Source organism: Lipomyces chichibuensis (assembly GCF_038497645.1).
Source record: "Lipomyces chichibuensis strain CBS 12929 unplaced genomic scaffold V1513scaffold_23, whole genome shotgun sequence".
Classification (NCBI taxonomy): domain Eukaryota; kingdom Fungi; phylum Ascomycota; class Lipomycetes; order Lipomycetales; family Lipomycetaceae; genus Lipomyces; species Lipomyces chichibuensis.
In genome coordinates this window covers 36,406-54,734 of record NW_027117475.1, presented here as the reverse complement: position 1 = coordinate 54,734, position 18,329 = coordinate 36,406, and the positions used below count along the sequence as shown (strand labels likewise).

The 18,329-nt window shown below is 44.8% G+C and overlaps 8 protein-coding genes across 8 annotated transcripts; 6 read left to right on the top strand and 2 right to left on the bottom strand.

The window, feature by feature from the left end:
* The first annotated feature begins 285 nt into the window (after positions 1-285).
* On the top strand, positions 286-1,450 carry V1513DRAFT_129294 (uncharacterized protein). Its single transcript, XM_066894181.1, has 3 exons — positions 286-410; positions 465-740; positions 794-1,450. The coding sequence occupies exons 2-3, from the start codon at positions 677-679 to the stop codon at positions 1,303-1,305; spliced, it is 576 nt and encodes a 191-aa protein (XP_066752712.1). The 5' UTR covers positions 286-410; positions 465-676; the 3' UTR covers positions 1,306-1,450.
* V1513DRAFT_129352 (uncharacterized protein) lies at positions 1,240-3,179 on the top strand. The gene is made up of 10 exons (XM_066894182.1): positions 1,240-1,297; positions 1,349-1,471; positions 1,530-1,683; positions 1,731-1,853; positions 1,907-1,996; positions 2,044-2,147; positions 2,205-2,574; positions 2,623-2,827; positions 2,935-3,076; positions 3,127-3,179. Exons 2-9 carry the CDS (start codon positions 1,434-1,436, stop codon positions 2,949-2,951), a joined length of 1,101 nt encoding a protein of 366 aa, XP_066752711.1. The 5' UTR covers positions 1,240-1,297; positions 1,349-1,433; the 3' UTR covers positions 2,952-3,076; positions 3,127-3,179.
* On the top strand, positions 2,752-3,824 carry V1513DRAFT_129181 (uncharacterized protein). The gene is made up of 6 exons (XM_066894180.1): positions 2,752-2,827; positions 2,897-3,076; positions 3,127-3,196; positions 3,269-3,417; positions 3,482-3,563; positions 3,615-3,824. Exons 2-6 carry the CDS (start codon positions 2,959-2,961, stop codon positions 3,787-3,789), a joined length of 594 nt encoding a protein of 197 aa, XP_066752710.1. The 5' UTR covers positions 2,752-2,827; positions 2,897-2,958; the 3' UTR covers positions 3,790-3,824.
* An 881-nt stretch (positions 3,825-4,705) lies between these two features.
* On the top strand, positions 4,706-5,738 carry V1513DRAFT_381365 (NADP-dependent oxidoreductase domain-containing protein; the record flags this gene model as incomplete). The annotated part of the gene is made up of 2 exons (XM_066895067.1): positions 4,706-5,283; positions 5,360-5,738. 2 exons carry the CDS (start codon positions 4,706-4,708, stop codon positions 5,736-5,738), a joined length of 957 nt encoding a protein of 318 aa, XP_066752709.1.
* Positions 5,739-6,726: 988 nt separating this feature from the next.
* Positions 6,727-7,625, bottom strand: V1513DRAFT_447376 (uncharacterized protein). Its single transcript, XM_066898393.1, has one exon. It carries the CDS (start codon positions 7,560-7,562, stop codon positions 6,855-6,857), a length of 708 nt encoding a protein of 235 aa, XP_066752708.1. The 5' UTR covers positions 7,563-7,625; the 3' UTR covers positions 6,727-6,854.
* Positions 7,626-10,602: 2,977 nt separating this feature from the next.
* Positions 10,603-12,867, top strand: V1513DRAFT_381472 (kinase-like domain-containing protein; the record flags this gene model as incomplete). Its single annotated transcript, XM_066895071.1, has 7 exons — positions 10,603-10,716; positions 10,775-11,128; positions 11,186-11,445; positions 11,496-11,615; positions 11,676-11,798; positions 11,861-12,096; positions 12,149-12,867. The coding sequence occupies 7 exons, from the start codon at positions 10,603-10,605 to the stop codon at positions 12,865-12,867; spliced, it is 1,926 nt and encodes a 641-aa protein (XP_066752707.1).
* Positions 12,868-13,396: 529 nt separating this feature from the next.
* V1513DRAFT_416680 (eukaryotic translation initiation factor 3 subunit 8 N-terminus-domain-containing protein) lies at positions 13,397-16,258 on the top strand. The gene is made up of 3 exons (XM_066895851.1): positions 13,397-13,872; positions 13,930-14,563; positions 14,617-16,258. Exons 1-3 carry the CDS (start codon positions 13,506-13,508, stop codon positions 16,049-16,051), a joined length of 2,436 nt encoding a protein of 811 aa, XP_066752706.1. The 5' UTR covers positions 13,397-13,505; the 3' UTR covers positions 16,052-16,258.
* Positions 16,224-18,216, bottom strand: V1513DRAFT_416677 (catalase-like domain-containing protein). The gene is made up of 2 exons (XM_066895850.1): positions 17,896-18,216; positions 16,224-17,843 (listed from the first exon to the last, which is right to left on the bottom strand). The coding sequence occupies exons 1-2, from the start codon at positions 17,911-17,913 to the stop codon at positions 16,356-16,358; spliced, it is 1,506 nt and encodes a 501-aa protein (XP_066752705.1). The 5' UTR covers positions 17,914-18,216; the 3' UTR covers positions 16,224-16,355.
* Positions 18,217-18,329: the final 113 nt, after the last annotated feature.

The following is an 18,329-nucleotide window of genomic DNA, read 5'->3' as shown; positions in this document are numbered from 1 at the left end:
GTGGTATTTACTAATGGCATACGTTAAGGTCCTAGATATGGTTGTAGCGGAACTTCTTTCCAAGTCGAGGCGCGGAAAGTCACAAAATATAATTACATTGGGATTTTCAAAGGCATGGCTACTTCCGATGTTTAGGTGCGATAATATTGGCTAATGTGAGCGCAGAACAATACAGAAGGCACAACGGCATTAACCAGCATCGTTCAGGAGTATGCAAGTAGTCATTACATGGCCCTGTGTGCTGCAGAATGGCAATTATTGCTTGAGAGGTAATGGATCTACTTCTTCATTTCTTTATGGCGCAATCTAATGCTGGGCCTATAGACTTGGAGAGAGTGCCATAATTTTCCTGCTCTCAAGTACCTGTGTCTTTTTTGAATTTGGAAACCAATCCTATTATCAGGCTGTCGGTCAGTACCCATCTTTCTTGTTGATAGATAAGGTATCTAACTTGCAGTTATAAGGGTTCCCGATATATGACATCAAACAGCAGAAGGACCGATGGCAAACCAAAAAACGCAAGGTAGATGGCCCGACTCTCAGTACAAATGGTAGCAAAGCTCTAGAGCATGAGCCCAGTCATCTGTGCGTATATGAAGTACTAAAAAAGCGACAACTCATACTCACTCTGCTCTCCAGAGCTAGGATCAACAGAATTGTGATTTATCGCAATCAGATGCTTTACACAAATCCCCGTCTCAAGTCAAGTGGACACGTGACATTTGGATTGTATCCACAAAGTAAGATGATTTCATATATATATATATATGTATCTGGTGCTAATGTAAGACAGACTGTCTCGGACGATACTGCGATAACACGAATACAGCGCACACGAAGAGTGCGCTTAAGTACGTCTTTCGCAAGCTATATGGCCTGAAGAATATATTCGATATGGCAGCATATGGACAAGATTTACCAAAGAGGGGACTACTCGATCCGAACGTTGAGTCAGATGATTTGGAACGGAAAAAGCCTCTACCGAAAGCTTTGAAAGGGAGTCCATTCGAGCTGTTTCGGCAGATACAACGCAGACAGGAGAAATGCCCATACGGTATATTGATCCAATATTACTGTCCGTCAAAAGATTCACCATTATTCCCCAAAGAGCAGTCGGCTACAGAGATATCGTCTAACGTGGAGGAGGAGGGCAGCTGTGGAATGCATGAGAGCACGAATTTCTTGCACAACACGACCAGATATAACCAAGTAGCAGCTTTTGTGAAATCTGTCGTCAAAAAACTGTTACCAGCAAAGACATTTGGGTCTAGAACAAACTGGAATATAATTCTGCGACGTCAGTAATTGATTTTGGACTGGGTGTTGAATGCAGGATTAACATCAGCAGATATCGACACGTATATTTCACTTGGACGGTATGAGAAAATGACAATGCATGGCTTAATTCAAGGCATAAGCCTTCGCGAGATAACATGGCTTGGAAAATACGATTGCGCGAAGATGCCTTTGGGTGAATATAATAAGCGGTCACTTATTCTCTGTGAGTTTGTTTACTGGTTGTTTGACAGCCTCATCCCGTCGATCGTCCGTGGCAATTTCTTTGTGACAGATAGTGCTACGACCCGCAATCGGCTGGTCTATTTTCGGCATGACGTTTGGCATCGGCTTTCCCAGCCCGCACTGAATCAAATTATATCTACAATGTTTGATGAGATTCCAATGGTAGGGCAGTGTCCATCAGTTGCAAGCGGAAACTGACCTCGGTGCAGAAACTACTCAAAACAATCGCGGAGTGTAAAACAAGAAAACTTGGATTTGCCGGTATTCGACTGTTGCCGAAAGCTACTGGTGTCCGTCTTATTATGCGTCTTAATAAAGCCGGTTTGCGAAAGGTACAGTTGTGTCGAAAGGATCATGCGTCTGAAATTGCTAAAAAGCTTCCCAGGCCGTCTTGGGAAATATCGCGATCCCAAAAATGTCAAAAAGCATCAATCAAGCAATGAAGCCTGTCCTTCAAGTATTACAATACGAACATGTAAGGTTGTGCGTTTGTGGGTTACTCCCCGTGCTTATAAATTACAGTCAGTAAATAAAGAGGCTCTTGGTTCTGCGATACTGGGCACAACATACGCACTTCCTAAGTTGTTAGCCTTTCAAAAGTCACTGAAAGACCAAGGTTTACTTGGGTATGTCTGGATATGAATTACAAACCCCGGTAGCGTCGCTGACGTCCATAATTCTAGACGTAAGTTATATTTTGTGAAAGTTGATATTCAGTCCTGCTTCGATTCTATTCCACCTGTACAAGCGTACCGTGCGGCAAAGAATTTTTTTCGCCTGAATGAATACAGAATACGTCAGTTTATTACGGTTTCCATGAAGAACAATGATGTTTTCAAGAGATTTATATCGGCGGCCTACCCTGGTCCACTGGACGATCCGTTAGAGCTTGAATATGATCCAATGGAGAACTCAGATTTTTCTCTGTTTGTGAAGCGTACAGCAAAGAATTTCGAGAACAAAATATTCATTGACGGCGCTAAAGTGACCTTTTACGAACGACAAGAACTACTGAGATTGCTGGTTGAACATATTGCAGGCCATATTGTGCAGGTGATTCCTACCAATATGACTCTAATTAGCCGAAACTGATGAAATTAGATTGGCAGAAAATTCTATAAACAAAAGAAAGGCATCCCTCAAGGATCAGTCGTGTCGACGTTCCTGTGCAACCTACTGTATTCACAACTGGAACTTGAGAAGTTGGCATTCACATCAGACAAGAAAGACAGCCTATTATTGCGCCTGACCGATGACTTCTTGTATATCACCCTCGATAAAGACAAGGCTGTGACATTTTTTCGACGTATGTTAAATGGTCAGTTGTCACGTAGCGCGAGATGGTATTCATTCATTGCGCTAAACTTTTGCATAGGGTACCCGGAATATGGAGCAACTATCAATCCTGCAAAGTCACTGACAAATTTTGATCTAAACATGCCGCATCTGCATGTTCCAGTTTTGACTGGAACTTCCGAATTTCCATATTGTGGGCTTACTATCCATACTACTACATTGAATGTCAAGCGCGACCTGTTAAAAAATCCAGATCAAGGTAGATCTTTCATCTCGTACATAATTCAGTTTAGCTCTAAAGTCCTCTAGATATTTCCGGAATTCAAACTATAGAGTATAGCTATCGACCGAGCGAGAGTTTTATGAAGAGGATGTTGCTGTGAGTCAGTGATGTTATGTGTATCTACAATGATGCTAATATTTTGTGGAGTCATATACCAATCCTTTTTAGTAGACTATATGGCGACTCTGTCCTGAACTCGCGCAAAACAATACTAATTAACATTCAGCGAACTTTCATTGATGTCGCTATGAGATACGCCAATTATGTGCGACAGTTATCAAAGCTCGGGCCGAGACTCTCATGGGTCTGCATGAAAGGTATCGTTCCACTTAGAATTAGTGGAGATTATCGACTGAAATACTGACATCTGAATGATTCCAGATACCATTGCGGATGTTATACGTTGCGTACTGTCAAATGCAAGGCGTCACGGAAGTAATGTCAGTGCTGACGAAGTGCATGGGTACGCATTAATAAATTGGAATCAGAATGTGACTGTACTAATCGTCCTAAGACTAGGATATGCGGCATTCATAGTGGTCCTGCGACGGAAACAATCTAGCTTCCGTGATATATTGCAGTGGCTGGAAACCATACGGCAGACGCAGAGTAATGATATTCGCTCAATTGTTGCCAAAGTGGCATCGGACGAGCAGAGTAGACGGATTGTATCGGTCAAAAAATATTGATCTAAATATGATAGATAGATGCAAATTGCAAAAGAGTTTATTCTCGCATGCAGTACGCCTCGTTTGACAATCAAGAATTGGCCTTACGATAAGCAGTATGTAGTCCAGCCGCAGTCATGACCGCAAGTAAAAGTGTAAAACTGGGTATAGTAGTATGCAGATGGTTGCTCATTATCTATGGTTCGAAGATCCTTATCCTTCTATTGGCAGCCAATACGCCGCCGGCTTCTTATCGGACACACCTCAGAGGATTGGGCACCGCGGAAGCTAATTAAACCCCTAACCCAAAGACGGGTCGAGCTTAGATTGCAAGATGATCTGCACTTGTATTAGACGGCCACCAAACCCCTTATTTTGCGAACAAGATGATCTGCAGTGCCAGTTACATCCTCGTCGTTACTAAGGTGGCCGACTAACACTAAGTGCCTATATAATGGTTAAGGGCGATATAAAATGACCACCGCTTGATACAAAGTCTACACGTCTTCGGATACGTGGTTGATATACTAACACTGCAGTAAATAAACTTCAGTGCCCACCATTCAAGACTTAAACAACGGAATGCTTCCAATATAAAGAATTTCGACATATGGGATTCCGTGATCTAAAATAGTTAAAGGCAAAAATAGGAAGTATTTCGAATTGCTAGTAACCGTGGAGTGCCAAGAAGTTGTGAAAATTTGGAGTCGCGTATCTCCGTTTAGGGTAATATCGCCGAAATATGGCCTCCGCTTTGCGCGCCCACAGCGACCCGCTTCCCGAACCCTTGTCATTGTCAGTATTGGTAGCCACACCTATCCCGCGCCGTGAATGCCAATCTACAGCCAATTCTTCATGACAGAGCCATCTGTCCTTTTCTAGTCTACATCTGTAAGAATTAACAGAGTATTTTCGCCAGCAGCGCGTTGCTTGCGCCATGCCTGTCGATGTCATTCTGGGCACCGCAGGCTTCGGTGAGCACGGTCGCATTCCCTCGGTACCACTCGCGAAGGAGTTCCTTGATACGTTCAAAGAGCGCGGACACAATGTTGTCGATACTGCTTTCGTTTATCCCGGCGGCTTTCAAGGTGAATCTGAAACATTCCTCGGGATCCTAGAGGTTGACAAACATCAATTTCTTATCGATACGAAAGTCCGCTCGTTTCAAGCTAACTCACATACGCCGGAGTCGATCTATTTGTCAGTCGAGGAACAGTTTAAGAGATTGAAAGTTTCAAAAGTAAGGACGCTCTATTTACACTGTCCAGACCGTGCCACACCATTCAAGGATACTCACAAAGCAATGGATGACCTTTACAAGAATGGGAAGTTCGAAAGGTTCGGACTCTCCAATTTTACTGCCCAAGAAGTCGAGATATTTGTTAAAAACGCCAAAGAGAATGACTGGGTTACGCCAACAGTCTATCAGGGACTCTATAATTTGGTTTCTCGACTCAATGAGTCTGAACTATTTCCGGTCCTGAAGAAGAACAACATCAATTTCTTTGCATTCAGGTATGTTTGGTTGCGCGAATGGAGCTAAAATTGCGCTTTATTTATTTTTTGAACTGGGTCCTAATTGATGCATCAGCCCGCTGGCGGTCGGATTTTTTTCCAACGTACGCCGCGGCCATGAACCGGGTCTGGGATCTCGGTTTGACCCGAATACTCGACAAGGGCGACGCTTACGAGAGCGATACTTTAAGGAATCATTTTTTGATGCTGTTGAAAGCATTGAGAAAGTCGGTGCTAAATACGGAATCTCCAATAACTCCATTGCACTGCGCTGGTTGAAACACCATTCTGAGCTATCCGACGGTGACGCCATCATCATTGGCGCATCTAAGATTCAGCAGGTTAAAGAGAACTTATTGTCGCTCTCTGAGGGTGCATTGCCTGACGAGATCCTCGATGTCGTCAATGATGTTTGGGAATCTGTGAAGAACGATGCTCCGGCGTATAGTCGTTAGCTACGTACGGAGTAATAAGAGCGATGCTCAGGCTTGCAGCCGTTAATTGCGTGATGAAATGATTTAGAAGTTGAAGCTGCATTGTGTAGGTGTTGCTTTCGTTGCTACTGGTTTGGATTTATTATCTTCTTCCTATGTATTATTTACTGTACGATTTGCTGCGGAAGTCCTATCCACTGATGCCCGTGTTTCGTATATGACGGCGGCTGCTATTGACGTCTAAGGATCCATGAGCATCTGCATTGTTTGATTGCGTTGTCTTTTATGTACGTGCGTTGAAGTTTCATGGTTCGCGCTGTCCTCATGTGATATCTTGCCTATTGTATAACCACTTCCGTCATTGTCATTGTTGTACATTATGCACGTTACCCGCTATGAATTGTAGTCTTGGATGTTACAAATTTGTATAATTCGGTAGATGTGGACCTGATTACAAGTCACAAAGTAGCAGTGGCTCACCGCGTCGGGTATGATGTAACGCCAGTTGTGTGAGACTAGCACTATAACAGTTATAACCATCGTTCTGTTTTGATGAGCAGATAAAAAACTCATTGTACTGATTGTGCTGAGTACCGAATCTTGAATGTCCCCGCTGATCACTGATGTTGGCTATTTGTATGTCTTGAACTGTGAATGGAAACCAGGCAACTTCTGTATTCCGGAACTGAATAAAGTTCTTTGATTCTCACATGCTGTTGTCATGTTAGTCATGACAGGAACTTGGACAATCCGTGGTCCATATGGTGCTCACTAAAGTGTCCCGTCTTGCTCTCGTGGAAACACATCGACCTGCTTCCTCGATTGCTTCTGTGACCTGTTTGCATCGCCCGCATTATCTGGGAACAGTCCGTTCTTGCAGTGATCAAATCCCTTCGAGATTTATTTGGTCCACTTCAGCTATTATCTCTGATGTGGTAGTGACTCGGACACCACAAATCAAATAATTAAATGGAATGCGCGTCATCCGCACAGTCTTTTGAACCATGGATGAGAATGATTATAGTTTATTTCTAAAATATACACTGCCGGAGTCTCTGCTCCTTTATACCATGGCCCCAGCTCACTAACAATAGATCCACAGAGAGCAAACAACACAGACCAGTCAGCAAGTACTCATCACAGTAATTCTACTACTTCATCCACCTGGATATCCTCAAACGATTTCTTCTTGGGGTCCTCCTCACGGCATTTTATATACACACTCTCAAAGTCGATGTTCCTGTATCCGTCCGAAATAAGCAGCCCGGATGCATAATTCAAGTCCGTAAAAGAATTGTCATAGTAAATCTTAATTACACAGAAGACATTCCTGCTTATTTCCCATCCCAAGGAATGCATGCCAACAGGCATTTGGAGCCTATAAGGTCTTTCTGTCGATATATATTGGACAAACTCTCTTCCTAAAGCATAGCTGGACGTAAAAAACTGAAATCTTGCGAGTGCAAGTCTCCTACGCAGCGACCTTGTTGTAAACGTCGACGTGTTGTTGCCGAATATCCTCATAATATTGAAATTGCCGTCTATATGCTGTACTTCATTAAACAATAACAAGCCTTCATTCTCCAGCATACTATCAGTACCTATGTCAACCCTGCCCGAAGCTCTAGCCTTTGTAATAGCTATATCCTGCGAATCGAACATTTGCCACAACCTCAATTCAAAGTCAAGAGGTGACGCGCTCATAAAGTTATCAAATGTAGTTATGGCGGTAACAGTCCTATTCCTGTCTACTGGATCTAAGAAAGCATCTGAACTATCCACCATCATAATAATATATGCAAGGAAAAGAAAAAAGCTTGAGTAGTAGAGCATGTCTGATGCCATTACACAACGTAAAGACCAGTCGGTAATACAGTAAATAACTTCTATCTTCGCACTATTGTCTGCAGCTAAGGTGCGACCGGTGGATGTTCATTCGAGCGGGACGTAAAGCTGTTAAGGGTTAGGTTCAACCCAGTCAGTTACAAACCTAACGGGGAAGCCGCGGATGTAGTTTGTTTGGAATCGGCAGTAGTTAGTTGTAGATATAAAAGGGAACTATCGACTAATTTTGGATTGTCAACATTCAACAATTGAATAGATGATTACTGAGGTTCTGCAACCACTTTTAGGGGAACCCAGAAGTACAGTAGTTATAGGGAAAACTAAGTAGCGCAACAGCCACTTCTGTTTACATTTGTCACAGAAGTTACTGTGGCCGATTCTTTGATTAAGCGTTTCGAAGCTATGGCAGTCCGCCCTCCCAAGATTCAAGAATCAGAAATTGCAAGAGAATTCGAGGTCGATGATGCTTTAGGAACCAGGGTCCGCCGTTCGAGTTCGTAGGTACTCGGGCATATGGAATTTTCACTTATCTCTATACTTTGTGACTCCGCGAAGCGGAATTGCTTACACTAAACTTAAAGAAATGATCACTTTGAAAGATTAAGCATTGAGATAGTGAAAAGAGGGATGAACTGTACATTATGACTTTCAGCCGTGTGGTTCTCGACAGTTATTCGACTCGACTCATATGCGTGGTTGGCTTTGTTGGCTATAGTGATTAATGTGCAGAATTTAAGGTACTTTCTTGTGTACCGTTCTCCAGATTGAACACTCGATGATACTTCGCGTTTACTATGATATTACCTACTGGGCTAATTTATCGATCTGCTCGTTGGTGCCTGATGTTTGCTTCCGGTTAGGGTTTCTTCATGTACGAAGTAACGAACAGGCAGCTTGAGTAGAACATTCTCAACAAATTGGAAGATAGTCTATACAATGCATAGCATGCTACATGTAAAAGGCGTAAGGTCTATGTTTACCATGGCCCCAATTTGTAGCACATCAGTGCGGGAAAGCTATACTGATTGAACACAACAGTCAATTTATTTCTTCATGCTCAACCCATGCATAACAAAAGGCTGGAATATACGATTGAGACCGGTGAAGTGCAGTTAGGGATCGCGAGACTCTCACAATGGACCCACTTGCCAATTAGCGCTACAATGGTAGCCATAAAGCAAATTTTATTTGAAGATATCGTGGACTGCGATTTGATGTAACATAAAAGAAATTGCTGTCCACATATAAGAATCCTGATGCCATACAATTTGAGTAATAAAACATTACTTCTATTATCCAATATGTTGCTGTTACTGACTGTCTAGTGATTGACACGTAGGGATATCGCTGGTGTTTATAGCATGCTGTAATTTGAATAGATTGTTGACTGCCCAACAATGAGCATATTTGAATCATATACAAAGCGTTTCTCAGTCTTCTAATACTTAATTATCATACAGTTAGACCTTGCACAACGAAAATGTGGAGTCTAGCACCAGCCGATCGATTCATTAATACAATGAACTAGCCGACTGATGCCAATCCTTTAGTGCAGGATACGTTCGAAAGATGGAAAATTCTCGACGTTAAAAGCCGCAAAAGCCAAACTTTTTTGGCGAGCCACAACTAATCATCGCCATCGTTTCTTAATGGCGGAGTCAAGACTCGTCATGTTGCAGAAGTACGACTCGTAGAGTTTCTGTGACACGATCTCAATAATCGGGCAGCAGCAGCACACTGGTTTGGCCCGCGTTGCTAGATTCATAGATCCATGCGGCAGACTAGCGTCTTATCTTAAGATCGAGATATTTAGGATCGACATCTGTCATTCGAGCTCCCGATTGTGCTTGCGAGTACTCTTGGTGATCCTCCAACTGGGATCAAAGCCGATCAGTTAACGCATTCACTAAAAGTGACAATCTGATTTTCAATTTTCGTTCTTTATTTGAACTCAGACTGGTCACAAAGTGCACAGGATATAATACGCGAGATCTTCAGTCGGACTATTCGACACGGAGAACTATTGATTGACAAGGGTGATCACCTTCCTGATACAACTACGAGAATCGGTAAGTAATTACATTTGCTCCTCGTCAAACAATTTGCTTTGAACGGTCTAATATCAAAATGAATCTCTCTAACGACTACCCAGAAGGATCCATATATTTGTATTTCGTTTCTAGTTTAGCAACGCGCTTTGATTCAGATGAAACTTCCAAGCCCTTCGTGTGAACGATAATTCAATTTTGCGCGGTTTACGAGATACTTCGCATTGATTTTGGAGCTGTCACCGAGATTCGAAATGGACTACAAAGTGTCTCAGTTTCAAAGTCGAAGATCTCATGGCAATGGTCAGCAGTCCTTATTGCCACTCACCAGTCAGCCTCAGCTTCAGCACTTGATTCTTCACGATCAGGATCTATCTCAGGGTCAGCCGAGTACGCACTCGATGTATATTTCTCCTGGTTCAGATCCCGCCATTATAGATAGCCCTCGTAGCCGATCACGGGAATTCCGCAATTATTCGCCTATGCATAACGTCAGTCCCATAGTGCCACAGTTGACACCACCGTCATATAGCTCGATTTCGACCTCGCCGTATGCATCAGCTACTCCAGGAATGTCGGGGTATTCACCCTCGACAGTTAATACAGTTTCATTGCCGCCAACGTACAGATCACAATATGGCACCACCACACCAGTGCAGTATTCTCCAACGCAATATTACTCACAGCTGAATTTGTCTCCTCTGCATTCCACAATAAATCAGGGGCCAGCATATCATCTGACACAATTAGGGACTTCTCCAGGGAGAGCGTCATTGGGTATGTTTACTATAAATTTGTGAAAAGCTGTGACAATATCTTAATATCTTTTTCTCTTTCTTCTTTATCTAACAGTGTTTTTTCATTCAACTTCTCCAGTAAATCAATTTCAATCATTGAATGTCGATTCAAGTGGCCGTCGAGCATCTACAGCCGTCCTTATGTCATCCGCGTTGGCAAATGGCAGCCAACAACAGGTGTTGCAGCAATTGGCTATGCCTTCTCCAGCTCCATCATTCGTCAAAGTTCGATCAGGAGCAGATTTGGGCCCCAAGAAAAATTCTCAGCCTCACTATAGACGTGCTAATCCTGATGGTGGGTTTATGAGTGTATGTGTCGATTTCATTCTATTTTTTAACAGATTCTGACATATCTTTCTCAACGTAGCCATTGCAAGCGCTCACCATCCATATACCAGCTACATATAGAATCTGCAACCCGGCTTTTAAATATGAATCATCTAGAAATCCACGGAGGGTCCTCACGAAGCCGAGCAAAGGAAGTAAGAACAATGGCTATGATAATGATGATAGCGACTACATACTCTACGTCAATGATATTCTTGGCGGCGGCAAAGATCAACAAAAGTACCTTATCTTAGATATCCTGGGCCAGGGTACCTTTGGTCAGGTCGTGAAATGCCAGAATTTGAAGACCCAGGAAGTTGTGGCAGTTAAGGTGATTAAAAATAAACCGGCATATTTTAATCAGAGCATGATGGAAGTTTCTATACTGGAACATGTGAGGGTGATACAGACTGCATGCATTACGCGCACAATACTGATAGACTTCATTTAGCTTAACTCGGCTGTTGACAAGGACGACGAACATCACTTGCTCAGACTACTAGACAAGTTTATACATAGAGAGCATTTGTGTCTCGTATTCGAACTGTTGTCCAGCAATCTGTACGATTTGATTAAGCAAAATCAGTTCCGAGGCTTGAGCACGAATTTAGTAAGAGTATTTGCTCAACAGCTCTTGGATGCTATGTGCGTCTTGAAAGAGGCAAAATTGATACACTGCGATCTAAAGCCGGAGAATATTTTGCTAAAGAAGTGAGTTGATGTTGGCGTCTATGTTATTGCGGGCCTAACCGATGTGGCAGTCTGGAGAGTCCCGTCATTAAGATCATAGACTTCGGGTCCGCTTGCCATGAACGACAAACTGTCTATACGTACATCCAATCACGATTTTATCGATCACCTGAGGTGATCCTAGGGCTCCCGTAAGTTGTTGAATTTAGACTGCTCACCTGTCAGAATCACCTGCTGAATGGTTTTCTTAGATATTCATCGTCTATCGATATATGGTCTTTGGGGTGCATTGTGGCGGAATTATTTCTGGGCCTACCCCTTTTTCCTGGAAGCTCCGAATACAATCAAATATCGCGGATAGTTGAGATGTTAGGGTACGTAATACACATATTTGTTGGCAGAGACGTCAATACAATAGACTAAACCAATTTTACAGAATGCCGCCGTCGTGGATGATGGAAATGGGCAAACAAGCTCCCGAATTTTTCGAAAAAGTGACGACAGAATACGGAGAAAAGTCCTACCGACTGAAAAGTATGGAGAAATATTCACGGGAACACAAGACCAATGAGCAGCCGAGCAAGCGTTATTTCGCTGCTTCGAATTTAGCAGATATAGTGAGAACATATCCAATGCCAAAACGAAACATGAAACCAGTGGAGATAGAAAAAGGTATGCTACGATAGGAATTTGTGGAAGTTTATTATGCTTACGCTTACCGTAGAAATGCAAAACCGGGAGTCCTTTATAGATTTTGTAAAAGGTCTGCTGAACCTCAATCCTTTGGAACGGTGGACGCCACAGCAGGCCAAAATGCATCCATTCATTGCGAATTCAAAGTATGCTACACAAGCAACTGGACAGACCGACAACGTCACAAATTCGCATCATAATTTGCATAAAGAGCAAATTCGAGAAGAAGGTAGTGCAAATTCGATGCAACAAGGACAACCTTCTCAAAATTATGGATACGCGCAGCCAAATAATAAGATTCAGATGCAACAGCAACCGCACTTGCAAACATCGCAGCACATCGAAGCCCCGTCGTATTATGCACCCCCACAGTATAGCACGAATTCGTCTAATACTACGGTGACTTCTAATCCATATCCTCCACATCAAGGAATGTTCGCAGCTACGAGCTCAACAACGATGGCCCAAACTTCTTCGCGATCCGGTCGGCCGAGGGCTGTCACTATCGGGCAAGTTGATCCTATCCCACCTAAATTGCAGCGAGTTGGAAATCTCATTGACCCCGCTCAAGCCATTAGAGCGCAACCAAGTCCGGCGTACTTTCCTCCTCCAGAAATATCTGAGATGAATGACGAGGATGCCAAAACTGGCGGCGCAAGAAGTCGGCGACGAAGTAATGCTCAGCAGTATCGCCACGGAGATATCATACGGAATCTGGAAGATGGGCTTTCCACCAGTTATTGGTCATAAGTAATAGTTATGGCCGAAATATATAGTCTTGCTTGCTTGACAACCTGGTGCTTACACGTTGTTTATTAATGACTGGTAGTTTGCGGCGTCGGCGGGCAGATTTAAGGATTTCAATGGTTTTGATATGACGGCGTATTTCATGATTTTGCTAGTGCGTTGTTTGGGATCATACATCTGGTGATAATTTTGTGAAGATTTGATGGGAAGGCGATAGCGATGTGACTGAGAGAATGGTTTTGTTCATACCTTGACTTTTGTACAGTTTTTTCAGCATTATGAGCAACGGAATATATCGCTTAGAATACAGCTATTTTGACTAGTGGCTCCAATCGACAAGGTTAGAGCTGTGATTCGATTTTTCTTGTGTTGCCTGTTCTGTACTGTGACACAATATGCCGAAATTTACGCGTTCATGCGCAGTGCATCGTATTTCGTATCACAGTGCATTCTAGCTGAAAACCCTATCCCCCTGTAACCCGAACCGCGCTTAGAAAATTTTTGTTGAAAGTAGAATTTAAGAAAGACGACCCTCACGTACCACTACCACACGGCAATTTCGCGGGAAGTCAGCGTCGACATAAATATCCCGCATTAGATTTGAAATATCGTCAATTAGACTGCTTTATTCGGAATCCACTATGTCTCGATTTTTCGCCGGCGGCTCGTCCGACAGTGAAACTGAGTCCTCCGAAGAGGAGTTGTACTCTGAATCCGAGGAGGAGAAATCCGAAGAGGAGTTATCCGAAGAAGAAGATGAATCCACGGAAGAAGATGAGAGTGAGATTGAATCCTCAGACGAAGACGATGCGCGTGGCTTCTTGAAGGCCGGCGCAAAGGGGAGCGCGTCGCGATTCTTGCGCGGAGAGGAGAGCGACGAAAGTGAGGAGGATGAATCGAAGCGAGTAGTCAAGAGTGCTAAGGATAAGCGGTTGGAGGAAATTGATGCAATTATTCGAACTATTGAAAATGCGAAGAAGATCAATGATTGGGTACACATTTCCAATGGTATGTGATGTTGATTAACTGAGATTGACGGCGAGCGCTGACCATCCTGATTTTTAGAATTTGACAAGTTGAATAAGATCATAGCGAAGGCTACCCAGCAGGGGGATACTCCAAAGTTGTATATCAAAGCCATCGCTGAATTGGAGGATTTCATGAATGAGACCGTCAAGACCGAAAAGGACACGAAGAAAAAGATGAATGCCACCAATGCACGTGCATTAAATTCGATCAAGCAGCGTATAAAAAAGAATAATCGACAATACGAAGATCTCATTGCCAAGTTCCGCGCCGATCCTGATGCATTCTTGCTTGAAGTTGAGGAGATACTTGAGACTGTTTCGCAGGTGAAGACGAGAAAGGGCGCCGAGTTCGAAGCTGCTGCTGCGGCGATTCGACTTGGCGCTGCTGCTGCTGCTGAGGACATCAGCGATGCTGCGTTCTCTACCATAGGACGTGGCGGACGAACAATCACAATCACTCCTGAAAGTATTTTCAAGCAGTTGAGAACTATCTTGGAGGCCCGAGGAAAGAAGAACACCGACAGGGCAGAGCAGATCCGGAATATGGAGAAAATGCTTGATGTTGCTGCCACCATCTATCAAAAGATCCGTGTGTTACTCGTTCTTATCGCTACTCGATTTGATCTGACTACGTCAACTGGGTCCTTCATGCCGGTGAACCAATGGAAATCGTAAGTTGTCTACGACGCGAATTGGAAGTATAATTTCACTAACCACCAATCAGTGCTCAAGAGGAGATTGTCAAGCTGTTGGAGATCTTGGAACAGAACCCATTGTATATCGTTCAAGAAGACGCCGAAGATATTGACGAGGATGGAGAGGAACCCGTTCCTAGCGACAGCAAGCCATTGAAGATTTTCGGTAGCGTCATCTCACTTGTTGAGCGACTAGACGACGAATTCACTCGATCTCTGCAGAACATTGATCCTCACACGCCAGAGTATATTGACCGGCTGAAGGAGGAATCTGTCCTTTACAGCACAATTATCCGCAGTCAAGTGTACTTTGAAAGAGCCAAGCTAGATCCTAGCGTGAGCCGAGTGCTCGTCAGACGCCTGGAGCTTTTGTACTACAAGCCTGAGCAGCTCGTTTTGAGCGTTGAGAAGTTGACGTGGTCCACTCTCCCAAGCAGCTTGGAGTCTGAAATCACTACTTACAGCGAGGATGAAGACGCTTCTAGTTTGATTAATGCTATTTGCGTGAAACTGTACAATCAGGACAACCGTCTGTTCCGAACCCGGGCTATGTTATGCCACGTTTACCACCACGCTCTGCACAACAGATACTTCCATGCCCGTGACCTCCTTCTTATGTCTCATCTCCAGGCGACCATTCACACTGCCGATATCTCAACTCAGATCCTCTACAATCGGACGCTTGTCCAAGTCGGTCTCTGCGCTTTCCGCGAGGGAATGATTTCTGAGAGTCAGCAGGCTCTGCAGGAGATCTGTGGTACGGGCCGTGTAAAGGAGCTTTTGGCGCAGGGCATCCAGATGCAGCGATACGCGCAGACCAGTCCCGAGCAGGAGAAGATTGAGCGGCAGCGCCAGATTCCATTCCACATGCACATCAACCTTGAGCTTCTCGAATGTGTCTACCTTACGAGCTCGATGTTGCTGGAGATCCCGTTCATGGCGCAGTCCGGCTCGTCCCCCGACGCCAAGAAGAAAACGATCTCAAAACCATTCCGCAGAATGCTGGATTACCACGAGCGGCAAGTGTTCACTGGTCCCCCAGAGAACACGCGGGATCACATCATGCAGGCGTCCAAGGCACTTGCTACAGGCGACTGGGCCAAGGCGCGGGAACTTATCCGGGCAATTAAGATCTGGGATTTGATTCCGGGTACGGACAAGATAAAGGAGATGCTCGATGAGAAGATCCAAGACGAGGGTCTGCGAACGTATCTGTTCACGTACGGACAATTTTACGAGACGTTGTCCGTCCCTTCGTTGGCGAGCATGTTCGACATGTCAGAGGGCAAAGCGACGGCTCTAGTCAGCAAGATGATCTCGAATAATGACGTCGCAGCCGCTCTAGACCAGAAGACAAACGCGATCGCGTTTATTCCTGGAGTAGAGTACTCGAGACTGCAGAACTTGGCGTTGGCGTTGTCGGATAAGGCTGTCCAGCTTATTGACAGTTGGAAGTACAGGTGAACAAGGTGCTGTGAGTCAGCGCAGAGTTGTTTAAAAGTGTATTGTTTTGTCATTATTTGAGCATTTATGATTTATATACTTCATGGTACGAGATGTATGTAAATGAAGAATCATAAGGAATCGTATGATAATCAGTACTCTAGAAAGTGAGTATACTGTCGTGGACGCTTCGTAAGAACCCAAGTCAAATTTGATATTGAAACATCTGATTTCGTTTTGATAAACTAATTACAAAGCCGATAATACTGATCCCTGAACACCAATTCCACCAAATTCTCAACCCAGTAACGACTATAGACTCATCTTACCTCTGCTTCTTCGGCATTTTCGTAGTCCGATCCCGAATGCGATCTCCGAGTCTACTGTCGACACGCGAAAACATGTGGAACGTCTGCTCCTGGACCTGCCGATTTGCATTTGATAAATGCGAGGCAACGTTGTACACGAAGTTCTCTTGCTGTCCAGGCGTTTTGCCGAGTACGTGCCACAATCCACGCGCCTGCTCATAATCGACCTCGGTGACTTCAGGTGAAAAGTCCAGAGCCTTGCCGACCCACTGTTCATGCTCGGACGTGAACCAGCCGCGCTTGTAGCGCATGGGAGCGAAGGAGCTTTGGTAGTTAGGGAACTTCCCGTAGTTGCCGTCGACACGCATTCCACCATCGCGTTCGAATGGGTTCCATGACTTTAGGGGGCAATTGACTGGGATCTGGAGGTAATTCACACCCAACCGGTGGCGGTGAGTGTCGTTGTAGGAAAATAGTCTGGACTGTAAGACGGGATCTGCGGAAGCCTCAATACCGGGGACAAGATGCGAGGGGGAGAACGCGGCCTGCTCCACTTCGGCAAAGTAGTTGTCAGGGTTCTTGTTCAGTGTGAGCTTGCCGAATCTGCGGAGCGGGAAGTCGCTGTGCGGCCAGACTTTTGTCAGATCGAAAATGCTGTACTTGAACTTCTCCGCCTGCTCGGGCGTCATAGTCTGCACGTACGCAGTCCAGGACGGGTACTCGTGCTTTTCGATTGCATCGAAGAGGTCCTTCGTAGCAAAGTCAGGGTTCTCGCCAGCGACCTTGATCGCCTCGTCGTTCTCAAAGTTCTTGATGCCTTGGTCGGAGATCAAGTGGATCTGGACGTACACGAAGGCGCCGTCAGCTCTGGCGAATTTGAACGTGTGTCCAGAGAATCCATGCATGAAACGGTATCCGTACGGCGTTCCTCTGTCACTGAAGAGCGTCATGACTTGGTGGATAGATTCCTGGTTGGTGGAGAGATAGTCCCAATACATGGTCGCATCCTTCAAGTTGGTCTGCGGATCGCGCTTCTGAGTGTGAATGAACAGCGGGAATTTACTCGGGTCGCGGATAAAGAAGACGGGGGTGTTGTTGAATACCCAGTCGAGCAGACCGTCTTCTGTGTACAACTTGGTTGCGAAACCGCGCGGGTCGCGGGCAGAATCAGGGGACGCGCGCTCGCCACCTACAGTGGAGAAGCGAGTAAAGGTCTTGGTTTTCTTACCGACTTCGCTGAGGAAGTTTGCGCATGTTAGGTCGGAAATGTCGTGAGTGACCTCGAAGGTACCATATGCTCCGGCGCCTTTAGCATGGACGACACGTTCTGGGATTCGCTCTCTGTCAAAGTGGGCGAGAAGATCCATCAAGTGAAAATCCTCTAGAAGCAAGGGCCCATCGGCGCCGACTCGCTTGGAGGCGCGAGGGTTGAGGACCGGGCAACCGTTCGAAATAGTGTAGACTTCACCTGCTGCGGATTGAGTGTGGGCAGCCGGGGTCTGTGGCTATGATTGGTATTAGACACCGCTTGAATGAACGTGGACGAGCAATACTTACCACAGCAGTGGGAGCCATTATGATGGTTTAATTGAATTCAGTAGATATAGTCGATGTAAACTAGATCAATACTAGAGGGCAACTGAGGTAGAGGCAGTGGTCTACACATGTCTATATATATGTATCCATGTGAATTATATGACTCGCCTGCGAGTATAGAACAGGCGTTGACCAATACACCCAACAGGCAGATCGGGCTAGAACGAGGAACTCAGACTACGCAGATTCGTCAGCGCGAGGTGAAGACTTATGCGGTTAGGCAGATGATTACTCGAGAACTTGATGTTGGGTGACGAGTGACGTCGGTAAACGTAAACGGCGCCTCCACGTTGATCTTAATGCGGTCGCTGCGGCTTTTCAGGGTCTTGCAGTGTGATAACTAAGATCGCACATGACTTACGACCACATTACAGGATACACCCTATCAAAGTCAC

Bases quoted from the DNA above. Each gene is read 5' to 3' on its own strand.
- V1513DRAFT_447376 (XM_066898393.1), bottom strand. From the start codon at position 7,562: ATGGCATCAGACATGCTCTACTACTCAAGCTTTTTTCTTTTCCTTGCA.
- V1513DRAFT_129181 (XM_066894180.1), top strand. From the start codon at position 2,959: ATGCCGCATCTGCATGTTCCAGTTTTGACTGGAACTTCCGAATTTCCA. The intron at 3,197-3,268 runs GTGAGTCAGTGA...AATCCTTTTTAG, and splicing joins TTTATGAAGAGGATGTTGCT to TAGACTATATGGCGACTCTG. The intron at 3,564-3,614 runs GTACGCATTAAT...AATCGTCCTAAG, and splicing joins AGTGCTGACGAAGTGCATGG to ACTAGGATATGCGGCATTCA.
- V1513DRAFT_416680 (XM_066895851.1), top strand. From the start codon at position 13,506: ATGTCTCGATTTTTCGCCGGCGGCTCGTCCGACAGTGAAACTGAGTCC. The intron at 13,873-13,929 runs GTATGTGATGTT...CCTGATTTTTAG, and splicing joins TTGGGTACACATTTCCAATG to AATTTGACAAGTTGAATAAG. The intron at 14,564-14,616 runs GTAAGTTGTCTA...ACCACCAATCAG, and splicing joins CCGGTGAACCAATGGAAATC to TGCTCAAGAGGAGATTGTCA.
- V1513DRAFT_129352 (XM_066894182.1), top strand. From the start codon at position 1,434: ATGGCTTGGAAAATACGATTGCGCGAAGATGCCTTTGG. The intron at 1,997-2,043 runs GTAAGGTTGTGC...TATAAATTACAG, and splicing joins AAGTATTACAATACGAACAT to TCAGTAAATAAAGAGGCTCT. The intron at 2,148-2,204 runs GTATGTCTGGAT...CCATAATTCTAG, and splicing joins AAAGACCAAGGTTTACTTGG to ACGTAAGTTATATTTTGTGA.
- V1513DRAFT_129294 (XM_066894181.1), top strand. From the start codon at position 677: ATGCTTTACACAAATCCCCGTCTCAAGTCAAGTGGACACGTGACATTT. The intron at 741-793 runs GTAAGATGATTT...AATGTAAGACAG, and splicing joins ATTTGGATTGTATCCACAAA to ACTGTCTCGGACGATACTGC.